General features: G+C 34.3%; 1 protein-coding gene across 2 annotated transcripts; it reads right to left on the bottom strand.

Moving 5' to 3' along the window:
- Nucleotides 1-7,479: 7,479 nt before the first annotated feature.
- On the bottom strand, nt 7,480-8,507 carry LOC108366320 (uncharacterized). 2 transcript variants are annotated; one of them, XM_017620675.1, is made up of 2 exons: nt 7,755-8,507; nt 7,480-7,654 (listed from the first exon to the last, which is right to left on the bottom strand). In XM_017620675.1, exons 1-2 carry the CDS (start codon nt 8,217-8,219, stop codon nt 7,592-7,594), a joined length of 528 nt encoding a protein of 175 aa, XP_017476164.1. In that variant the 5' UTR covers nt 8,220-8,507; the 3' UTR covers nt 7,480-7,591. The 2 variants fall into 2 exon arrangements, with proteins under 2 accessions (XP_017476164.1, XP_017476165.1); XM_017620676.1 differs by lacking the exon at nt 7,480-7,654 and having other exon boundaries at nt 7,687-8,023; nt 8,088-8,507.
- Between the last annotated feature and the right edge of the window lie 14,742 nt (nt 8,508-23,249).

Raw genomic sequence — 23,249 nt, 5'->3', positions numbered from 1 at the left:
CCCCCCCCCCCACTTCCGTGGTATTTTTTATTTATTTAATTATCTTATTTATTTAGGCATTTATACACCTTAATCTTCTGTGATATTTTATTTATTTATTTAATTATCTTATTTATTCTTGCATTTATACACCCCTTCTGTTATATTTTATTTGTTTATTTAATTATATTATTTATTTATACGTTTATACACCCTAACCTTCGATGATATTATATATATTTTTTTTATATATTTTACTTATCTGCATATGTATTTGTTTATTTACGTATTAATAGGATTATGTGGGGGTTTAACCAGGGTGGGTAAAAACTCGGAGCTCGAGCGATCGAGTGAGCTAACTCCTACTCAATGCCTCGCAGGCAACGAGGCGCTCGCAGCTCGTACTCGTAGCAGCAATGAGGCCAGGCACGAGAAGTTTGGCTTGCTCGGCGAGCGCTGCTGCTATTAAACGAGCGAGGCTGTTGTGTGTTGCCTCGCTCGCAGTGGGAGGCGAGTAGTTGTCTGCATACTCGCTCTGTTAGGTAAGACGAGTGACGACGAGCGCTCCCAGTGTACTATACAACACCTGCATTTTTGTGCATAAAAATGTGGGAATGTATATCAATAGATTATGTACGAAAGTATGTTAAAACTGTATGTATATATGTAGATATGCATATAAATATGTGAATATTATATTAGGGCAGCATTTAAAACAACAAATAAAATTTATTACATACATAAGCATAGATTATGGAATGAAATATTTTTTAGAGTTATATACATACATATGTACATACATAATATGCATATTTATATATGTATGTATGTACGTATTTATGTATGTACTAGCAGAGCACCCGACGTCGTTCGGGGTAACAAATCAAAATATAAAACAGTAATACAAATATTCAGTTCAGCATAATTTAAATGAGACAAACTATTATTTTCTTTGCTTACATTAAGGCATCCTTATGATCCATACTTTTAGCTTTATCGTGTTTTAACTAATATATATTGATCATCACTTGTACTACAAATCTTGTTCCATTATTAATATTAGGTGGATTAAGCACACGATCAAATTTCTAAATTAAAATTATTCTACGATTAGCTGTTTTACTATAGAATGCTTAATTCGGATGGAGTTTTATTCATTATGAATGAACCTTTTTCGTATAACAGCATCTCGGGATTAAAAAACGATTTAATCTTTCCATTTCAAAATAAAGACGGTAAGGTTTCAAAAAAACACAGTTTTAAGTATCCGAGTTATATAATAGATGANTAATGATCCTAAACATGCCAGCAAGTGCGCAAATGAGTGGTTTAGGGTCAACGGGGTTGAAGTTATGCGTTGGCCTGCTCAGTCTCCTGACCTCAACCCCATAGAAAACCTGTGGACTGATATAAAAAAAAGTGTTGCTGAACGAAAACCAACCAATACTGGAGATTTATGGAAGGTAGTAAAAGAGGCATGGAAAGGAATCCCATTAAAACGTTGCCAGGATCTCATAGACTCTATGACACGAAGGTGTGAAGCAGTGTTAAAAAACCGAGGCTATTCAACAAAATATTAGTTTTAATTTAGTTTTGTCAAGCGCTGAAGGCATTTTAAATCAACATTTAAAAATTATCACAAAATAGATACATTACTCCTATTTTTATGTGGAACTAATATTTAATTTTTTTTACTTAAATTGAGATCTTAATTTTTGTTTATTTTTGATTGAAATGTGTGAACTGTGGAAAGATAAATAAAGCTTCTGCGATTTACCTTGTGTAAAAAAATTAAAAAAAAAAACCGCTTTTTTATTGAGAATTGACCAATTCAAATTTTAAACGTTGGCACTCCTATTTTTTTGTGGACAACTGTATATATATGTCCCCCTTTTACAAACTCATTTGAATGTATTCCAATAATGTAGTCCAGTTCCTTCGCAAATATCGAAGTAATATGTTACTTCTTGCTTTCCATTGCACGCAGTTGATATTCGATTGCAGTTGGGTTAAGATTGATTTGGACAAATAATTAAGTCATTTTGCTTTTAGTAGGTAATTATGTGAAAAAAAATCTTTGTATTTAAACAAAAATTAACCCGCGCACAATTTCAGTGTATATTGTATTAATTGAAGCATTTTTATTTTCCTTATGGGCAAAAACAAAAGTACGACTCCTTCAGAAAGGGAATTTATTTGGAAATGCTACCAAAAAACGGGATGTGTAGCTGCGGTGGTTAAAACATTAAAGTTATCCCGTGGAAAAGTTGTCAACGTTATAAAACATTATAAAAACTTCAAGTCTTTTGCAAACTTACCGCGAAATAAGCCACGGAAAAGGACAGATGTGGAAGATAGGCTCATAGCCAGGATGAGTAAAGCAGACCCACTCCTATCATGAACACAAATAAGGTCGACTTTGGAAGACGAACATAATATAAAAATATCGGCAAGGACAGTAAGAAGGCGGCTTACGGAAAAAAAAATTTACATGGACGAATACCCAGACGAAAGCCAAACGTATCCAAGAACAATATTTTGCAGCGTTTACGTTTCGCGAAGAAGCACCTTCACCGCGACCATGATTTCTGGAAAGTTGTTGTCTGGAGCCACGAATCCAAGTTCAATGTTTTTGGAAATGATGGTAGGCCTTTCGTAAGGCGGCCAGTCAACTTCCATTTGGATACAAAATACACGAAAAAAATCCATAAAGCATGGTGGGTCATCGGTTATGGTCTGGGGGTGCTTTACTTCGTCCGTTGTGAAAGTCGATGGCAAAATGACAGGTGATATGTATAAGAGTATCATGGAAAATAATCTCTTTGATGAGTATGCCGAAAATTTGCCCCCATCATGGAAATTTCAACATAACAACGACCCGAAACATAAATCTCGCGTCGTTAAGTCATGGTTGAATAGGAAGCAAATTAGAGTCCTCGAACGGCCAGCCCAAAGTCCCGATTTAAACCCCATAGAGAATCTATGGGATATTATAAAACGTGCAGTGGCCGCCAAAAAAACTTCAAATAAAACCTCTCTGTGGGAGATAATTTAAAACGAATGGAATAATATTGCTCCGGCCCAATGTGCTGCTTTTGTAAAAACAAAGATGCGCTGAGGTAGTACGTCAAAACAGTTATCCTACGAAATATTAAAGGTTCGATTCAATAACTATACAAAAAAATGCAAATTTGACTTACATAGACATTTTATTTTCATATGACTTAATTAAGAATTAAGTAAGAAGAAGCATCACAAAAATTTTATGAAAATAGTGAAGTACCTCTTTCTGTATGTTATTTTTAAAATCAAGCCAAAATTTAATAAATGAGAAGTTCTGTTTCATTTTTCTTTATCTAAATTACGTTTTAAATAATGATATAAGGAAACAAAATGCCAATGACTTAATTCTGTGTCCATGAGTGTATACTTTACTCTGAACACCTCCCATAGATACCTATGTCCGAATACCAAATTTCAAGTTCATGTGACTTATGGTTCCCAGATTTTGGCTGATTAAAAATTCCACACCTACGGGATGTGCCACGCCCCCTTTTATAAACTCATTCATATACTTCTTACTATATGCATCTGCCATAGATATGTCTGCATAATAATAATAATAGATTGGCGCTTACACATATGTTAGTGTTTGGCCGAGCTTCTCCTCCGATTTGTGGCGTGCGCCTTGATGTTGTCACACAAAGCGGAGGGACCTACAGTTTTACGCCGACTCCGAACGGCGATTGTATTTTTATGAGAAGCTGTTTTTCATGGCAGAAATACACTCGGAGGTTTGCCATTGCCTGCCGAGGGACGACCGCTGTTAAGAAAAAACCTTTTTTCTATATTTTTGCGATGTTGCTTTGACCAGGGTTTGAACCCAGGCATTGTGGAGTGGAAGCGCGCACTGCTTACCACTACACCACAGCGGCCGACGACAGCGATGTCTGCATACCAAATTTAAATTTCATGTACATTATGGTTTTGAAGTTATAGCTGATAAAAATTTCCACGCCTATGGGATTTGCCACGCCATCTTTTACAAACTTATTTATATTTATCTTTTTATAAGCACCTACCATAGCTAGACCTGCATACCAAATTTCAAGTTCGTGCGACTTATGGTACCGAGGTTATACCTGATAAAAAATTTCACTTCTATGGGATGGCCACGTCCCCTTTAACAAACTCGTTTATATATACCTTTCTATAAGCACCTACCATTGATATGTCTGCATATTAAATTTTAAGTTCGTGGGACTTATGGTTCCGAATTTGTAGCTGATAAAGGATTCCACGCCTATAGGAAGTGCCACGCCCTTTTACAAACTCATTTATATATACCCTCATATAAGCACCTACTATTGATAAGTTTTCAGTCCAAATTTCAAGTTCATGGGGCTTATGGTTCCGAAGTAATAGCTGATAAAATATACCACGCCTATGTGATGTGCCACGCCCCCTTTTACAAACTGGTTTATATATACCCTCGTATAAGCATCTACCATTGATATGTCTGCATACCAAATTTCAAGTTAGCTGGGCTTATGGTTCCGAAGTTATAGCTGATAAAAAATTCCACGCCTATGGGATGTGCCACGCCCCTTTAGCAAACTCATTTATATATACCCTCCTATAAGCACCTACCATTGATATGTCCGGATACCAAATGTCAAGTTCGTGTGACTTATGGTTCCGAAGTTATAGCTGATAGAAAAATCCACGCCTATGGGATGTGCCACGCCCCCTTTTAAAAACTCGTTTATATATACCCTCCTATAAGCAACTACCATTGATATGTTTGCATACCAAATTTCAAGTTCGTGGGTCTTATGGTTCCGTAGATATAGCTGATAAAAATTTCCACGGCTATGGAATGTGCCACGCCCCCTTCCACAAACTCATTTATATATACCCTCCTATAAGCAACTACCATTGATATGTGTGCATACCAAATTTCAAGTTGGTGTGACTTGTGGTTCCGAAGTTATAGCTGATAAAAAATTCCACGCCTATGGGATGTGCCACGCCCTCTTTTTCAAACTCGTTTATATACCCTCCTATAAGCACCTACCTTTGACATGTCTGCATACCAAGTTCATGTGACTTATGGTCTGGAAGTTATGGCTGATTAAAAATTTCACGCCTATGGGAGGTGCCATGCTCCCTTGTCGGATCCCAATTTTTTTCACCCTATTATAGGCCCAGGTGTCATGGCAATACTCTGTCAAAATTTTGTTCGATTCTGTCCGTCCCCTGCAGAAAAAAATTATCAATTGATAAAAAATAACCCACGTGTAGTTAGCTTTTTTGCGGGATTTCTATAAAATATATAACTTGTAGTTAGCTACAAAAAGCTAACTTGAAACTAGTTGACAAGTAATGCAGGAGTAATGACTCTGCAGTAAAAATTATCAATTGATAAAAAATAACCCACTTGTAGTTAGCATTTTTGCGGGATTTCTATAAAATATATAACTTGTAGTTGGCTACAAAAAGCTAACTTGAAACAAGTGGACAAGTAATGCAGGCGTAATGAAGGAGATTGTTTTCTTTAAACGAGTTTCTATTTAAATATCCTGCACTTCGCAAATACTTTTTCGAATTGAGGACAAATAAAAGGAAGATCGAAGTTTCATATTATCATTTTGAAGTCATGTCTGACGGAGTGGAATATGGGACCACCTGCAGCAGAATATGAAAACAAATATGAAATGTAATAAAATAAATAAAGTAAATAAAAATTAAAAATAAAAATAAAAACAAATAAAAATAATATTTTGTTTTTCCTATTGATATTTTATGTCCAAAAGTAGTTAATTACAAGTTAGTTACAGCAAATGCAGAGGTAACCACCCTTGACTAAATCTAATGCAGAGGTAACCACCCTTGACTATTTCGCGGCCATCGCCATAGAAATATAGATAGCTTTCGTCAAAGAAAATATACAGATAATAAGTGACTTTTAGCTCCTTCCTAATCAACTTAAAGTTAGCTTATAGTTAGATTCATTTCCTGCAGGGGAAGGAGATTGTTTTCTTTAAACGCATTTCTATTTAAATATCCTGCACTTCGCAAATACTTTTTCGAATTGAGGACAAATAAAAAGAAGATCGAAATTTCATATTATCATTTGAAGTTATGTCTGACGGAGTTCGAATATGGGGCCACCTACAGCAGAATATGGAAATTATGAAATGTAATAAAATGAGTAAAAATAAAAAAATATTTTGTTTTTCGTATTGATATTTTATATCCAAAAGTAGTTAGTTACAAGTTAGTGACATCAAATGCAGAGGTAACCACCCTTGACTACATCTAATGCAGAGGTAAACCACCCTTGACTATTTCGCGGCCATCGCCATAGAAATATAGTTAGCTTTCGTCAAAGAAAATATACAGATAGTAAGTGACTTTTAGCTCCTTCCTAATCAACTTGAAGTTAGCTTATAGTTAGATACATTTCCTGCAGGGTCCGTTTATACTGCAATCTGGCACATACATACAATGTCATACATACATACATACTTTCACAAATATATACCCTGCAAAAAATGGGACTAATCCGGGATGACTCCGGGAGCAATCGCAAAGGAGCATGCGACTAATACCACTTTTGATCTCTTTATATGGAATGAACTGTTCCCTTTTGTTCGAGCATGTCCTATGAAGAGACTAATTGTTCACCTTTATACCCGAATGGGTATAAAAAGCGACTAGTCACTTTTAAAAAATAAAAATAAAAATTTGCGCCAGCTGAGATTCGAACCGGGGTGCTCAGTTTTGTTAGGCGAATACTCTATCTGCGTGCCAACGCCGTACATGAAATTTCATTGACTAAGTGCGTACATATCATTAAATCGTTAATAATACCCGTTAGAGATGAGTTGGGGACTAATTGATCTCCAATTATACTCATAAGGGATGAGTCGAGACTAATTGATCTCCATTAGTACCCCTATGAGACTAGTTGCGACTAATTAATGCCCAATTGTACCCGATTGAGAGTAATCTCGGAATACTCTCTTTAGAGATTAGTCGCACAATTTTTTGCAGAGTAGTAGATGTAATTATGTATGTACAGTATATTTTGCTTTGCTGCCTTTACGCTTAAGTGCACATTTAAGATACCTACCCCAAAATGCGCATCAGCGGCATTCACAGTGGTCTTGAAGCAACCATAGCTATGACTAAAATGCCAACCAAAACGGCTTACATAACTGTCTTTGTACATAATCATAGATCAAAATTTCGTTGAAAATAAAATTCCATCTGCTCCTATGCTTAAAATATTATAAAATGTTGATCTAGAACTTTCCAAATCCAGTTATATAATCGCGAAGGTCTATGGTAATATAATTATAACACTTTCTTACGTTATAAGCATAAAATATTTTAACTTAGTTATTCAAGAGATAATATTACATAATTGCATATTTTAATAATTCTTATTGCATAAATTTTATAAATTTACAAAGTCAATATAAAATATTATTTTATATAAATTCATATGTGTTTTGATGAAAATTCAACGACAGTTTTTTTTTTTTTTAATTGATTATATATTTAGGGTCGTCAATCGAATTAACTTTATAATTGAGCCAAAATCTTAAAAATACGCCATGAATGGATTCTCCAGCTTGCTCCGACCACATTCCGAAGCCGTCGTTGCCTAAAAAATGCAGACTATGTCCCAAATGATTTAGAAGCACGTGAATTTTTAATGTTTCCGATATTTCTGTGCTTCGGAAGGCTTTAGCGAGTTTACTTACATGATTTTTTAATTCTGACCCAACTGACAAAGCAGTCAACCCATTGGTGGAGTTTTTTTCACTCAATACATTTAAGGTATGTGCTCTCCCTTGTATAACTTTTGGATGGCTGGTTGCCCGAGCAGTGAGCCAGATATAACAAGAGCATGAACTTGTTCTTGTTTCTTTTGTCGAATCTTCATAGTTAGGCATGTTTGGAAGAGGCCGCGTTGCATTTGGTATATCCATATCTCGGTCACAGAGAACCCTACGACATGTACCACAAATGCCTAATGGGAACTTCGAATTGGTCAATCTAAAATTTTCACTAACGTATTTTTTAATAAGACACACCAATTTTCCGGTTATATTAAATTCTGAAGGTTTTGACGATCCGAATTTAATCTTTCTCCCACAAGGCGCGCACACTTTAAATCTGTTCTCTTCGTGATTACACTTATGTTGCGGATGACTTATAGAAGACATGATGTGCAATCAAATAGCTTACACCAGAAATATTATCATCGAGAAAAATACTATCTGTTTTTCTTTTACACTAATATACAAAACGATAACTTTAGAATACTCTGTTGAACAAGAAATACTAACAATTGCAGTTAAATTTTTTCCAAATTTTCATTTGACAATATTTTAGGCATAGGAGCAGATATGATTTTAATTCCAACTGCATATTGGTGTATGGGTGCCTTCCAAAACAGGTATGCAAGCAGTTTTGGTTGGCATTTTAGTCATACCTATCATTGTTTCAAGACCACTGTGCATTATTTTCACCTCTTATAAGGAAACTGTTCCGATAGATGCATTCAACATACCTGCATATTAGCGATACCTGCCCTTAAAATTGTGCAACTATTATCAATTATCAAAGAAATTATTACGCTTAACTGCACTGGCTCTACACGTACCCTAATTTTACAAGCTTTTATTCATTATGCTCATCTCGCAAAACAATGGAAACGGCCATGATTTTATGTAGTTATATAGATAATTAGATACCATTCGGAAAAAGATTTCGCTTGCAGTAATTTCTATGTGGTAAGTGCTCCTCATTATTTGGTTTCATAGGAATTCGGATACCTTCCTCATTGAAGTAGTAAAGAAAATTCGCTTAAGTGCTTTTTTCGGTTAAGCGCACAAGTTTTTCGTGTAAAGAAGGATGGGCAGCTAAGCAAAATATACTGTATGTATTAATGTGTGTATGGGCATATACATACATGTATTTTGTCTTTACAGCGAAAAGTAAGTAACGAAGATATTGTAATCGTTTGTGTCGCAGAAATAAAAAATAAGTAAGCTCTTGTTAACACCCCCAAAATAGTTTGCTACTTGTAGCAGTTATGCTGGATACCTGAATGAAATATAATACTTGGTGAAAAAATTTATTTGTGGCCTGTTGTTCAAGGACTTATGTACATATGTATGAATGTACGGATATGTAGACATGAAAAAATTTGCGTAAACAAAGAATAGAGGCCGGTTCACATACAACTTTGGCGTTGCGTTGGCGTTGAATTTCAAAGCAGTCGTCCACATAGCCAAAATTTGGCAACGCTAAGGTAGTGATGGCAAACAAAATTTAATAATCGATTAATCGGTTAATTGATTAATCGAAAGCATTCGATTAATAATTGCAATTAAGAAATTAACCGATTAATCGGTCATTTCGATTAAAATTGAAAATTAATAAAAACCATTTATAAGTTATAAAAATTGATTTACACCCTGTGTCAAAATTATAGCGCACGACAAGATTTTTTTTTTGTTATTTAATTTTAGTTATTTTTTTAAATATAGTTTATTCTTTAGCAAAAAACGAATAAATATAATAATATCAAACTTTGTGCAATATTAAAAAAAAAAAAAATCCAGCGTTTTAATTCGATTTCTTAGAAAGATTTTCAGTATGCAGTTAAATGCATTAACCCTAGAACACTAACATTCGCCTGTGAGGGGGAACGAATTCGGTTTTCTCGCGATATTTCAGGAACGCTTTTTATTATCAAAGTAAGCGTTCACGCCAACTCAGTTTAGTGTTGCACGAGGTTGTTAGCAGACGCACATTGTACAGTGGCCTTGCGCAGCTGAGTTCCACGCCCTCTTGACGCCTGACAGGCGAACTTTAGTAGTAAAGGTAATTTTGTTTGCTGTACCTATTTCAGTTTTNAAGAAGGATGGGCAGCTAAGCAAAATATACTGTATGTATTAATGTGTGTATGGGCATATACATACATGTATTTTGTCTTTACAGCGAAAAGTAAGTAACGAAGATATTGTAATCGTTTGTGTCGCAGAAATAAAAAATAAGTAAGCTCTTGTTAACACCCCCAAAATAGTTTGCTACTTGTAGCAGTTATGCTGGATACCTGAATGAAATATAATACTTGGTGAAAAAATTTATTTGTGGCCTGTTGTTCAAGGACTTATGTACATATGTATGAATGTACGGATATGTAGACATGAAAAAATTTGCGTAAACAAAGAATAGAGGCCGGTTCACATACAACTTTGGCGTTGCGTTGGCGTTGAATTTCAAAGCAGTCGTCCACATAGCCAAAATTTGGCAACGCTAAGGTAGTGATGGCAAACAAAATTTAATAATCGATTAATCGGTTAATTGATTAATCGAAAGCATTCGATTAATAATTGCAATTAAGAAATTAACCGATTAATCGGTCATTTCGATTAAAATTGAAAATTAATAAAAACCATTTATAAGTTATAAAAATTGATTTACACCCTGTGTCAAAATTATAGCGCACGACAAGATTTTTTTTTTGTTATTTAATTTTAGTTATTTTTTTAAATATAGTTTATTCTTTAGCAAAAAACGAATAAATATAATAATATCAAACTTTGTGCAATATTAAAAAAAAAAAAATCCAGCGTTTTAATTCGATTTCTTAGAAAGATTTTCAGTATGCAGTTAAATGCATTAACCCTAGAACACTAACATTCGCCTGTGAGGGGGAACGAATTCGGTTTTCTCGCGATATTTCAGGAACGCTTTTTATTATCAAAGTAAGCGTTCACGCCAACTCAGTTTAGTGTTGCACGAGGTTGTTAGCAGACGCACATTGTACAGTGGCCTTGCGCAGCTGAGTTCCACGCCCTCTTGACGCCTGACAGGCGAACTTTAGTAGTAAAGGTAATTTTGTTTGCTGTACCTATTTCAGTTTTTAACACGTTTGTTGGCTATTTTATGTTTTGAACTTAATATTTTTTTTTTTACTTTTCGAGAGGGCTACCTATGAAGAACAAGTTCTAAAAAGGTTGGAAGAAATATCGTTGAATGGAAGCGATAAAGAAGACAATTTGGAAGAAGATTTCAGTGAATGGGCCTTATGAATAAAAAACTAAGCAGTTGTTTTTCTTGAGATTTCAAACCTTTTGTTTGATTTATTCAAATAAATTTAAGTAAAAGGTGTGACATTTTATGAAAAGTCAATTGCTTAGTTTTTATTTATATGGCTCAATGTGATATAAAAAGGTCGATTTCATTTGTAGGTACAAGTCACAGTAGAAAAGAATTAATTCCTTTTAAGTGTGAAAGTAAATACGAATACCTATAAAATAATTTATGGAGTGTTTGAGTTCGTTCGCTTTAAAATATTTTTTCTTTATTTTTTTTAAATTACCCTTCTCAAAAAGATGATAAAATATGTGTTATTTTTCAATACGAATTACTTTTATTAATTTTAAAAATATTACTAAATTAATTAATTTTTACTTAAACAAAAATATGAAATATGTTAAAGCTAATTTTTTAAATAAATTCAAGGTTTGAAAAGGGCAAAATTTGTACTTTTTTCAAAGGAGCCTCACAGGCGAACGTTAGTATTAAAGAAATAAAAAATAAGGTTAGTATTCTAGACAGATTTTTGGTATTTTTCTGTTTGGTAGTGGTGTTACGCATTTTCTTCTTCTTTATATGGAAGAAAATAATATGAAAATATGTGCATACAGCCAACTTATTTTGATTCATACATTATTGCTTGAGTAAATTTGTAAATTTTTGATGGTTTCCTTTCGATTATTTTGAAAAATTAATCGGTTAATCGCTCGATTAATCGAAAGGAAAATTTCGATACAATTAAATCGTTAACCGAATGAAAATAACCGATTATAATCGGTTATTCGATTAATCGTGCCATCACTACGCTAAGGCCAACACAAAGCAGAAAGATCGCTGCGTCGGTCGCCAGTTGTAAATAAATAAAATTATATGAAAAGTTTTTTCCTTTTAATCAAATGAGGGCAAGAAATATAAATTTTCATGCAATTATTGATATGAAATATTAATTTATCTCTCGTTAATATGTTACTTTAGTGGCCAAAGTAGTCTCTGCCAAGCTTCATTGTAGAACGCATACTTTTAACGTGCGTTCTGTCAAACCAACGCCAACTATAAAGTCAACGCGAAAGTTCTATGTGGACCAGCCTTAATTATCAAATACTGTTTAACACCCCAAATAGTAGTTTGTATTATATTACATACATACATATGTATGGGGACTAAACCAGGAATATTCATTTGAAAATGCGAATGTCCTGCTCATTTATGAAATGAAAGACAAAATAATAATTTTTATAAATATTATATTCTCATTTTTACATATGTAACATAGTTACTTAGCCGAATTACTTAGTAATTCCTTGTATGTAAGAATACAGACTAATTATTTATCAGCAGCATTGCCCCTTACACATTAGAAAAAAAAGTAATAAAAGCTCTCAAAAACGCAAATTCGCGAAAAAAGGGTTTAAAAACCTCACAAATTCAAATCCGCATAAAAAAGAACCGTATAAAAAGAAACCAAAGTGTATAAGTTGAAATTGTATAAGAAATTATTGAACATTAAAAAAATTATACCTACATAGATATGTATGCACATATGAATAAGCCTACCAGAGGNTAGATCTGGCAGCAGATTTATTTCCTTTCATAATTGAGAATAGTTGCTCACAGCGATGGGTACTTCCAAACCAGAGACCGGCTTTGAGTACTAATAAAATTAGTGTACTTATTCATGATCCATAAAAATTAGTGCAAATGAGTACTTACACTAATTCAAAAAATGACTAAGAGTAATTTCCACCAAAACAAGAACACACTCAAAATATACTAATTCTTATTTGTGGCGGCAATTTTTGTCTCTATCGAGCATAGGACAGCTGGATTTTACTCATTTGGTCGAGTGAGAGGCTGAAAATAATTTCAATGAGTTTAATATTATTTGTGTTCTGCTTTGTTCTACATCAGTGTTGGCATTTTTGGTACAATTGTACTTTTTTTATACAATTTCGTTTACTACGCAGTACTTTTTAGTACAATTTTGTGATGAATACTATAAATACTGAAAATTCACTGCGGGAATTCGTTTTATCTTTTTGTCTTCGCCTTCTCGTTTTTGCCTTTGTAAGTTTTGAAAAAAGATTTTGAAATAACCATTATAACATAGCAAAAGATGTGCTATCAACCTCACATTCCTAGGCAAGTTTTGAAAGAATATTTTCGATACTAAATCTTATTAAAACAAAATGTCGAAATCAGCTTCATATAGTTAGAAACAGTGTCATCGTTAATTCTTTATGTTCTTAAATATCACGATAAACTTCACGACACTCATATATTGACTAGAGTTGACTATTTATTTTATTATTTTTTAATTCTAATTATTTGTTTATAAAAATATAGTTAATTCCTTAACAAAAACTGTATGAAAATAAGTTTAAATCTTTGAACAACATTAAAAAAATCGACAAACTTTCGTAAAAATTTCGAGCTTTCTATTTCAATTTTAGTATAATAAAGTGCAAGTTTAAAGCAGCTGGAATTTGCCGTCAATGTCATATTATCTAAACGCGATTTTTTTTAACGAAGAAAATGAGCAACAAATTCATAAAAAAAATATACAGTGAAACCTCCCTTGGGTGGACACTCAGCGTCAGTCATTTTTTGTCCGCCCAAGAGAGGTGTCCGCTCAATGGAAGGGAAGCTTATTTTAGAACTTTTTAATGTTTTAATTAATTGAATAGTCACGATTTCTTATTTGAATAAAAGGTATTGATATTACATCTTTTAAACAAAAATGTGCATGTAATTTTTCAAAAGCGCATATTTCATTTATGTGCGTAAGTACATATTAAGTAATAACAAAATAAAAATAAATATTACATTTCAGTCCATAAACTACATAAAACCATAGATTTATTACATAAAAAACTGGGAAATTGTCGATTGACGTAAGTGTTATTTTTAATTTTTTCCAGCGTCAGTACCTTTTTCATCAATAGCTTTCATGTTTTTATCAGTAACAAAATCCAACCAGAAATCAAAATTTTAGGTCCATGTGTTTATTATTATCTATTGTTATAAATTCATCAGAACTGCAATTCGATTCTCCAAGGGTTTCTGATAATTCAAATAACGAACCTAAACCACTGCGCAAACCACATATCACATTGCACACATTTAGGGCCGGTTACTCAATGTCTGGTTAACACTAATCTCCGGTTAAACATAGTTATCGACGTTACCGACTCCCTGTTGTATGCATGGAGTCGAAGACGTCGATAACGATGTTTAACCGCAGATTAGTGTTAACCAGACATTGAGTAACCGGCCCTAAATGTGTGCATAACAATCACATTTTATGCGGGAAGTCCCCTTTTTCCTTTTAGTAGTCCGCCTGTGAGGAGTTCTCGTCCGCTCAAGGGAGGTTTTTGTTTGATTTGTTATGAAAATAAATCTTAATGTCTGTTGATAAGAGGTTCGCGTCCACTCAATAGAGGTTTTTGTGTCAATTTTATGCAAAATAACTGTCCGCGTCCGGCCAAGAGAGTGTTCGCTTAAGAGAGAGTAATTTGTTCCGAAATTTATACTTAAAACTTGGTATAGGAAAAAATGTCCGCCCAAGGGAGATGTCCGTCTAATAGAGGTGTCCGTTAGGAGAGGTTTCACTGTATATATATATTAAAAATCAATAATAAGTCGCAGCTATTTTAAACTTGCACTTCATTTAAATTGATCGGACTACAAACGTCATTCTCAAAACATGTATTTCTAGGAAATCGAGTAAAAAGCCGAAATTTTTACGAAAGTTTGTTGATTTTTTAATGTTGCGCAAAAATTGAACCTTGGGGTTTTATTAAAGTATAAACTGCATTTTTATAAACAAATGGTCAATCTTGTCAATATGTGAATGTCGTAAAGTTTTGATAAGCACTTGAAATACTAAAAATAAAATGTCAAACTTTAGTACTGAATTCAAAGAAGATGTCTCCTTTATCCATGCATAATAACTTTAAAAAAATTGTTTGTTAATAATTGTACCTTAAAATATGTGCATACACAATTATGTTCAAAGTGTAAAATGTACCTACATAAACTTTCCCATGAATACCATCAAATCATTGATCTTGAAGGGAATCTACGTATGCATGTACTAAGAAAATATATATGCAAATTAAAAAGTCGATGCAATTTACAGTCGAAAAGTATAGTTTTTGTATAGATTTCGTACTGAAGGAACAATTTCATTTCCCAACACTGTGCGACATGCGGGCGCCACCATAAACAAGTGTGAGCTAAAAGTGAGAGTGTGTTAAAGGGTGAACACACCAAAACTGCGACACTTAGAAATTACTACCAGAAACAAACTAGAAGGCTTTGAAATTATTATTTTTTTTAATATATAACTTTGGAAGTTTAGATGTTATTAAAATGTTAAAATATTAGTTATTATTTGCTCCATATGCAAGTGATCGGTATTTTCATCGCACACGCGCCATCATGTTCTGCACGACTGCATCATCGACATTACGCGATGCGCACAACTACTTTGTTTTGCACTCTTCAATAATTTTCACTCTTTCACCTGTTTTCTTCAAGATTTCTCTGACAATTGACCAATATTCCCCAATAGGACGTGGCTCTGGGCTATTGGGTGGATTGCAGTCGTGAGGTACAAAATTGATGTTATTTGCATTATACCACGGCAATGTGTCCTTGGCATAGTGGCAGGTTGCCATATCCGCCTAGAACGATGGCCTACTCCTTATATGTTGATAAATGACAAAAGACGCCTTTTGAGGCACTCATCCCGATAAACTTGATCATTCATTGTCCCGGATGGGAAAAAAGGCTGCTCTTACGGCCGCGGGAACAAATAGCTTGCCAAACCATGTGGTTTTTGGAAATTTGGACTTCATTTTCAGCCCTCAACTTTCAGGGGCATCTTGACGACTTGCAGCAGTATAAAAATCTTGACCTGCAATATATTTTGAATTCTTATAGCAGTAGGTTTCGCAGGTCATAACAATGCAGTTGTATTTTTTAATTTAGAATTCATACAACTTCCGAATGCGGGATTTCGCTGTAACATTCTACTTTGCGCCTCGGTATGGCGCTGTTTGAGCTGTAGAACATCTCAATGAAGCTTTCCGTTTTACCTTTTGTACGAAAAACTGCGATCTCCGTACGGATTTTGCAACATAACGCGACAAAATCTTCGGATCTCGCGAAAACGCACTGAGGACCTTCCGAGCACTGTTTTTATCACTTTGACCATGCTAACCCCCGCTCCCTGGTTTTCTCGTAACTGTCAGGCCTTATTTGTACCGATTAAAACCCTGCAAACTGTCGAATAGTGCACTCTTTAATTTTTTAGCAATTTTACGTATACTTAAGGCCGTCTCGTTTCTAGCTCGGTTCAAATTCAAATGAAATTTCTTCTACGTTCAACTAAGGTCATGGTCAACTTATGGTATTTGAATTTCAAAATATTGAATTCGTTTTGGGTAAGTTATAAGCTTCCCAAAGTGTCGCAGTTTTGGTGTGTTCACCCTTTAGTATGCCTTCGCATGCTGTCGCTTTCTCGTCGTTTGTACATGTTTTGTTGCTATAAACGACGAAAATCACTAAATTCACTAAAATCACTCAACTGAACTATTGGTGCTTCTTAGTGCTCCTACTCATTTCAGTATAACTAATTTGTTTAATGGCTCAATGAGAGAATTGAGCACTACACCAATTCATATCAACAGAGAACTTAGTCATTGTACATGCTCTCGCTTTGTGTGCCGAGCGTAAAATAGTGTTAGTACATATGTGTGTTAATATTCTGCAATGACCCTGCAGGGAAACCGCGAACTAGTGAATCAAATTTCTAGTTCCGTACTAGGTCTTTATCGCCAAAAAGGAACTAGTCCGATAGGTACTAGATCCCCACCAGTCCAAAATCGGCGAAAAGTGGTACTTTTAAGAAACTATTTTTTTCAGTTTTTTTTTCACTAGAAATCTATATTTAAAGTGACGAATTTATAAATGGTTCGGAACTATGGAAAAACGGGTGCAGAACGAACTAGATCCTATTTGTCGAATTTAGAACTATCTCGGAACTATCGAATAAGGGATGCAGCGGGGGCTTGTTTACTTTACATAGATATGTGTTCGGCGGCTTTTTCGTTCAAATACGCTTCTATTCTGTGCTTCGCAAATGCTATTTCATAGCTTGGTAATACAAAACTAAAATTTGTGTTAACATTTCAACATCTTGGGACCGTCTGGTATCTAAGAAATAACAGCGAGCACCTCTGCAAACTCAGCTACAGCTAAAGGTATGTAAACGTACATTTCTTACAATTATTCAAACAAATTTAATTTCAAATTAAAAACACTTTTCTTCCAAAATAACTTAAAATCGCACACACGGAAGAACCAAAAATATTGAAAAATCATGATACTTTTTTCTTTCGTCTGTCGATATTAGAACTGGTTCGGAACTATAGAATTTAGGACTAGTTCAGAGCTATCGAAAAAGGGATGCAGCGAGGGGCAATTGACACTTCCTAGGACATCGCCATGTTAAATTCGCCAGTTGCTTGCTTGCAAAAGTGATTTATCGCGAACCAGTACTGGGTCTAAATGTATTAGAAGCGCCCCAGTTCAGAACTAGAGATTTTCCCCACAGGGGAATAATATCCACGAACACTATTTCTTGTGTTATTCAACCAATTACTTACACGAATAATTGCAGTTCCCTGGTGCCTAGCAGATAAAACTAGTCAAAATAGCACGCATCTATTCTTCTGTGCATGAGAATATATACATAAATAAATACATACATATGCCTATATATGTATGTATCAGGGTTGTTGCGAATATTCGCATTCGCATTCGCAACCGCGGAGCTTCCGCATTAATTTGAACATTCGCATTCGCAATAATCAATGCGGAGCTTTCGCGAATGCGAATATTTTGCAAGTGGACCGATAAAACGTAAATATGGCAAAAGAAATTACATATTGTAGCCAGTATTTTTCCCTGTGGTCGTAGGAGTATTTGTGTAACAAAACTGGTCAAATGTCATATTTATCAACTTTGATAAAAATGTCTTTAAAATATTATTTCTTAAGCTATATAACGGAGCTATCAATGGGCAGCCATAAAGGTTCCCACATCTACTAACTTTTGACGTACGTCAAAGAGAACATAGTCCTTTTAATAATATTTTTGTTGTGCTTTAAATACCTGCCTTGCTTTCTTTTTTATTATGATTTTTTTGGACCAATCTCAAAAAACTACTACACACAAAAGAAGAAAGTGTGCACTGTAATTCTTAACCAAATTTTGGTTATTTGCTTTTGATGTTAAATATATATTCGTTTCAATAATTTCAAATGGGGCTCTTTGCGGAATTTATTTTTAGCAAAAATTTTAGAAACAGTAGTTTTGTTTACTTCTTGTATAATTTTTTTTTCACAGGGATATGCAGTGGATCCTTGGCTAAAAACTTCTGTGGTAAAACTGTCCCTTCTTTGCTATTTAAAGTCAATGAGTAAGCTCCTTCAATAGGGATTTCCAGTAGAAATGATCAACGTCTAGCTATAAAGAGAATTGATGCTCAAATAATTAAAAAGCTATAGGTCTGACCTTTAATTAGATAATAATTACGTAACTATCTGTTATTCAAATGCTTATAAAAAAACGGGGTGCTTAAAAAAAAAAATAACAATATTCTGATCCGATTCGGCTGGCAGCCACGACTTTGAAAACAGAATTTTGTTCAAAAATAATAATCTATTTTCCACATCCACCTATTTAGCTCGCTATAAGTACAAATTTTTCAAAGCAGTCGCAGAAGAAAGCAATAAAAATGAATTACAAAAACTAAAATCGAAAAGTGCAGATAAAGTAACAGGTTCTCCAAATTCTTAAACAACATGACATATTTATGTATCTGGTTTGGCTTGTAAGCGCTGTTTAAACAACGATCTCACTATTATCAGAGCTGTTAAGTAATGATTATAAATTGTAATGATTAGCGATTTAATTATTTGTTTAAAATTTGAGAAATGATTAATTACCATTATTTCTACTTTTAAATTAATAATTACCGATTACCATTAAATTCAAAAATAATCAAAAAAGCTAATGGGATTAGTTTTACAATAAAATTATTATTTTTGATTATTTATAATTATGTAAATTATTTTAAATAAAATGTATTGCTCAGATGGAAAAACTGTAGCGTAAAACTGTGAAATACGGTTTTACGTTGTTCTTTCAAATGACCATATACATTAGGGATGTTGCGAATATTTCCATTTTTGGAGGTATTCATTAGGTAATGTTAATCCCGGGATCGCGGTCTCTTTAATTTTCAGGATTTGTAAATTACACTGGTGGCAATAATAGAAACGCTTTATGTTGAACAGTTTTGCCTATATATCTTTTGGTTATTTAATATTTATCATTTTTGCACACAAAAAAATCAATATATAAGAAATCAAAAATAGTCAAAAGTAATCACCAAATTTAATCAACTACTTTTTTTGATTATTTTTGATTATTATTGATTATTTTTTTAATGACAAATAATCATGGTTGTTTTTGATTAATTCTAATAAAAATTGATTACTAATTCCTCGGTTAAAAACACTAATTGAATTTTCCATTACGATTACCGAAGAACCTATGTAATCGTTTTGATTAGTAATCGTAATCCAAAGTTAACAGGTTTGGGCTATTATGCTAGATTCTAATTGTTTTTTTTTTTTTTAAATACTTGACATCCGCATTCGCATTCGCATCCGCGGATGTTAGCTGTTAGATATTCGCATCCGCATTCGCATCCGCGGATGTCTAAAATTCCACATCCGCAACATCCCGAGTATGTATATACATATCTGCATGTGTGCGTACAATCCTTTACTCGAAATTCTTATTTAATGCAATTTTTATCCCATACAGTTTTGCTGACCAAACAACCCGTTTGCCTGTCTAATCTACTTGCCTCATTTGCCTCGCTCGTTTACTCGCCTCGCTCTCTGCTGCTGCAAATGAGTGCCTCGCTCGCAACGACGCCCTCGCGAGGCCAGAGCTAATGAGGTCCTCGTTTGCTTGCCGCTCTACTCTTGCGCTGCCCTCGTTTGCTTACTCGTATGTTGGCTGCTCAGCGCGTGCGCTCGTACTTAACGAGCGCTCGTTTGCAAACAGCCTCGCCTGTTGCTCGTGAGTTGCGCAAGCTCAGAGCAAACTAGCAGTTAAAATGAGGCAAATCCGAACCCTGGGTATAACCCTTGTGATATAGAATGTAAGTAGGCAATAATTGTGCCAGTAGATGTAGCAGTGTTCTGTGATATAGTTACTAGAAAGCGAAATTACCACATAACCCCGATATACAACACATGAAGGGAAATTAAGAAGCCCGGCATTAGTTCATGGGTCGTGGCCACACGTCAAGCGAAAGTATAGACAGGAAAGGCTGGCTTGTAGTTCCTTTACGCCCACGCTCCATGGTACGGGCACCATCGTCCGTTGGCTTTATTTCCTAAAAAAATAGAAACAAACCCGCGGGCTTTATTGCTTTTCGAAAAAGAAATTAAACCCGCGGGCTTCATTGCCTTTTGCCCATTGGCATTATTTCCCTTTCGATATGGCAATATCGCCCCCGGACTTCATTTCCTAAAAAATTAAATAAAATACCGCGGGCTTCATTTCCTGACAAACGAAATAAAGCCCGCAGCCGTTATTTCATCTTTATTGTGGCTCTTGTCTCCTTTTAAGAATATGTACATCCGAACCCCTGTCCTAAATACAAACTAATATGGTAACATTGAACTAAATATTTGTTATCCTTTATTATACGAAGAAATTGAAATTAACAAATTTCAATGCATATATTTAATACATATGGGCAAGGCCATATACATATTTTGGTCAATATCTTTACAAAATACAATTATTTCTCCCAACTTGAGAGCGGCATATGAAAGTTCTCGTCATAACTGTTGTTTCATACGCAGACAATTTAGCTATATCTCGTTTTTGAGGTTGCTGAACGTTTGTGTAAAAATGAGCGAATTGTTTATTATTGCCCAGTATTTTAAAAAAGGAAGGATGAAAGATGATTTTTATCCAAAAGGTGGGCTTAATATTTTATGTTTTAATCACGTAAATGACATAAAAGCAGTGTCAGTAACGTGACGCAAAATGTCAGTAACGTCACACTTACGAATTTCGTTAGGATTTTCGGTTTTTTTTTTTCTTGGGTTAATAGAGGGACCCTAAACGGCCAAAAAATCATAGTAGAGGAGTTTTAAGATGCAACCCTGGGGAGATATTAAGATGAAACCACTTTTCGCACTAATCTCATAAAAAAATTTTAGTAAATCGGGCTTGCCCTTTAGAGCTGATTTTTGTATGATAGATGTTAGTTAATTAAATTATCTCTTCAACAGGGACCGCAAATAAGGATTATCCTTCGAAATTTCAACTCAAAAAATAACGCGGAAAGAGAAATGCTACGTGCATAAGGAGTAAACCAATATATTTCTTATTACTCGGAGTACCTTCAGCGACACTGATTTTTATTTTTTAATTTTTACTTATAAAAATCAAGTTTAATCATTGTATTTTGAGTTTTATTTTTTACTCAGAAAATAATCGTTATTTCTTGAATTTTATTTTTTGCTCAGAAAATAAATCTTAATTTTTGCATATGCGCATGCGCATGCGTGAATAGACAGGGGGCGGCTGCATTGATTTTTTAACGCCAATGTGGAGTGGGTAATGAAAATACAGATACCAGGGCATACGCATACGCAAAAATTAAGTTTTATTTTCTGAGCAAAAAATAAAACTTAAAACGTAACCATTATTTTCCGAGCAAAAAATAAAACATAAAACGTAATGAATATTTTCCGAGCAAAAAAATAAAACTCAGTTAATAACGATTAAAAAGTGATTTTTATAATAAAACTTATAACCGTTACGGTCCCTGCTCTTCAATGATGTGTATAGCTTGAGGGTTGAAATTGGTTTTTGACCAGTTTTGCATCATTAAAATGAAAATCTGTAATTTTTCCCTACTTTTCAGTTTTAGCTGCTATTTAGTACGAAAAATGTCGAATTGACTTCTGTTTTTTCGAAATATTTGTGAAATTTTTTCTTAAATGGTGATAAAAACTTTGTGTCAGTATTTTGAACTAAAGCCAGGGCACTCTGTAAAATAAAAACACATTATTATCGGAAAATAAAAAAGTCTTTATTAATTTCAGTCTTGTTAATTGTTGCAAAATTGAAGCATCACTTCAGTTCTAGTTTTTTTTTAAACATAAACATAAAATATCACCAAAAAAAAGAAATTTTAATTGTATCCTTGCTGAGAAGTAGTATAAGTTACTATTTTGTCCCCAATGGTACGGATTTGGTGCGAAGACGAAATGTTACGAATGTTTTTTGCGTTTGCGAAAATTGTGGCCGTATCCAAAATAGTGTTAATTTTGTTAAACTCTTCTTCAGCAACTTCCGCAACTAATATTTGCGATTGTGTATGTTGGAACGCCTCAACGAATTCCCGTGCACTGTTTACTATGCAGTGACGAGTTTTTTTTGATTGCGTAGAACACACTTTACTGTGGCTCCGATTCCGTCTACGCACCCTTTTCCGTGCGACGTTGCGAAATAGTTCCATATGATTTGCATTCAAAATTTTTTTTCGAATTGAGGAATGATAGTGGCGATGAATTTGTTTTTAAACTGTGATGAGGGACCGTCGGTCCACAGTTTTAAAATTTTCACTGAGCTCGGCATGCCTGACAGTAGCTTGTAAATGTATGGGACAATGACATCTTTAGTGTGAGACAAATTGTCGGATACAAATACTTTGGACTGAAAGATGTCGTTGTGATAAAATGCTGAGGTGACCAAATCCAGTTGGCGCTAGTTCCAATGGGCACTTTGAACTTCGTCTTGTGCTTCACATACGAAGTTTTCGGCGAAATCCATCTGCAGCAAAGCCTCAACGGCGTAGTCAGCATTGCTTGCGCGAGGAATGTCATGTATATTGAATGTAAGCGATTGTTCACGTTTTATATAGCTGTGCTTAAGGAACTGCGGTGATAAAGCAGCTATATGTGCGATCAGACTTTCTAAAGTTCCTTTCTTTTTATGCTTTTCAATTCGCTTTGATTGTGCATTTTTTTCCCATA

Source organism: Rhagoletis zephyria, unplaced genomic scaffold (assembly GCF_001687245.7).
Source record: "Rhagoletis zephyria isolate East Lansing unplaced genomic scaffold, Rhagoletis_zephyria_1.1 Rzeph_scaffold_02226, whole genome shotgun sequence".
NCBI lineage: Eukaryota > Metazoa > Arthropoda > Insecta > Diptera > Tephritidae > Rhagoletis > Rhagoletis zephyria.
The sequence above is the reverse complement of the archived record's forward strand: the minus strand, read 5'-3'. Positions and strand labels throughout refer to the sequence as shown.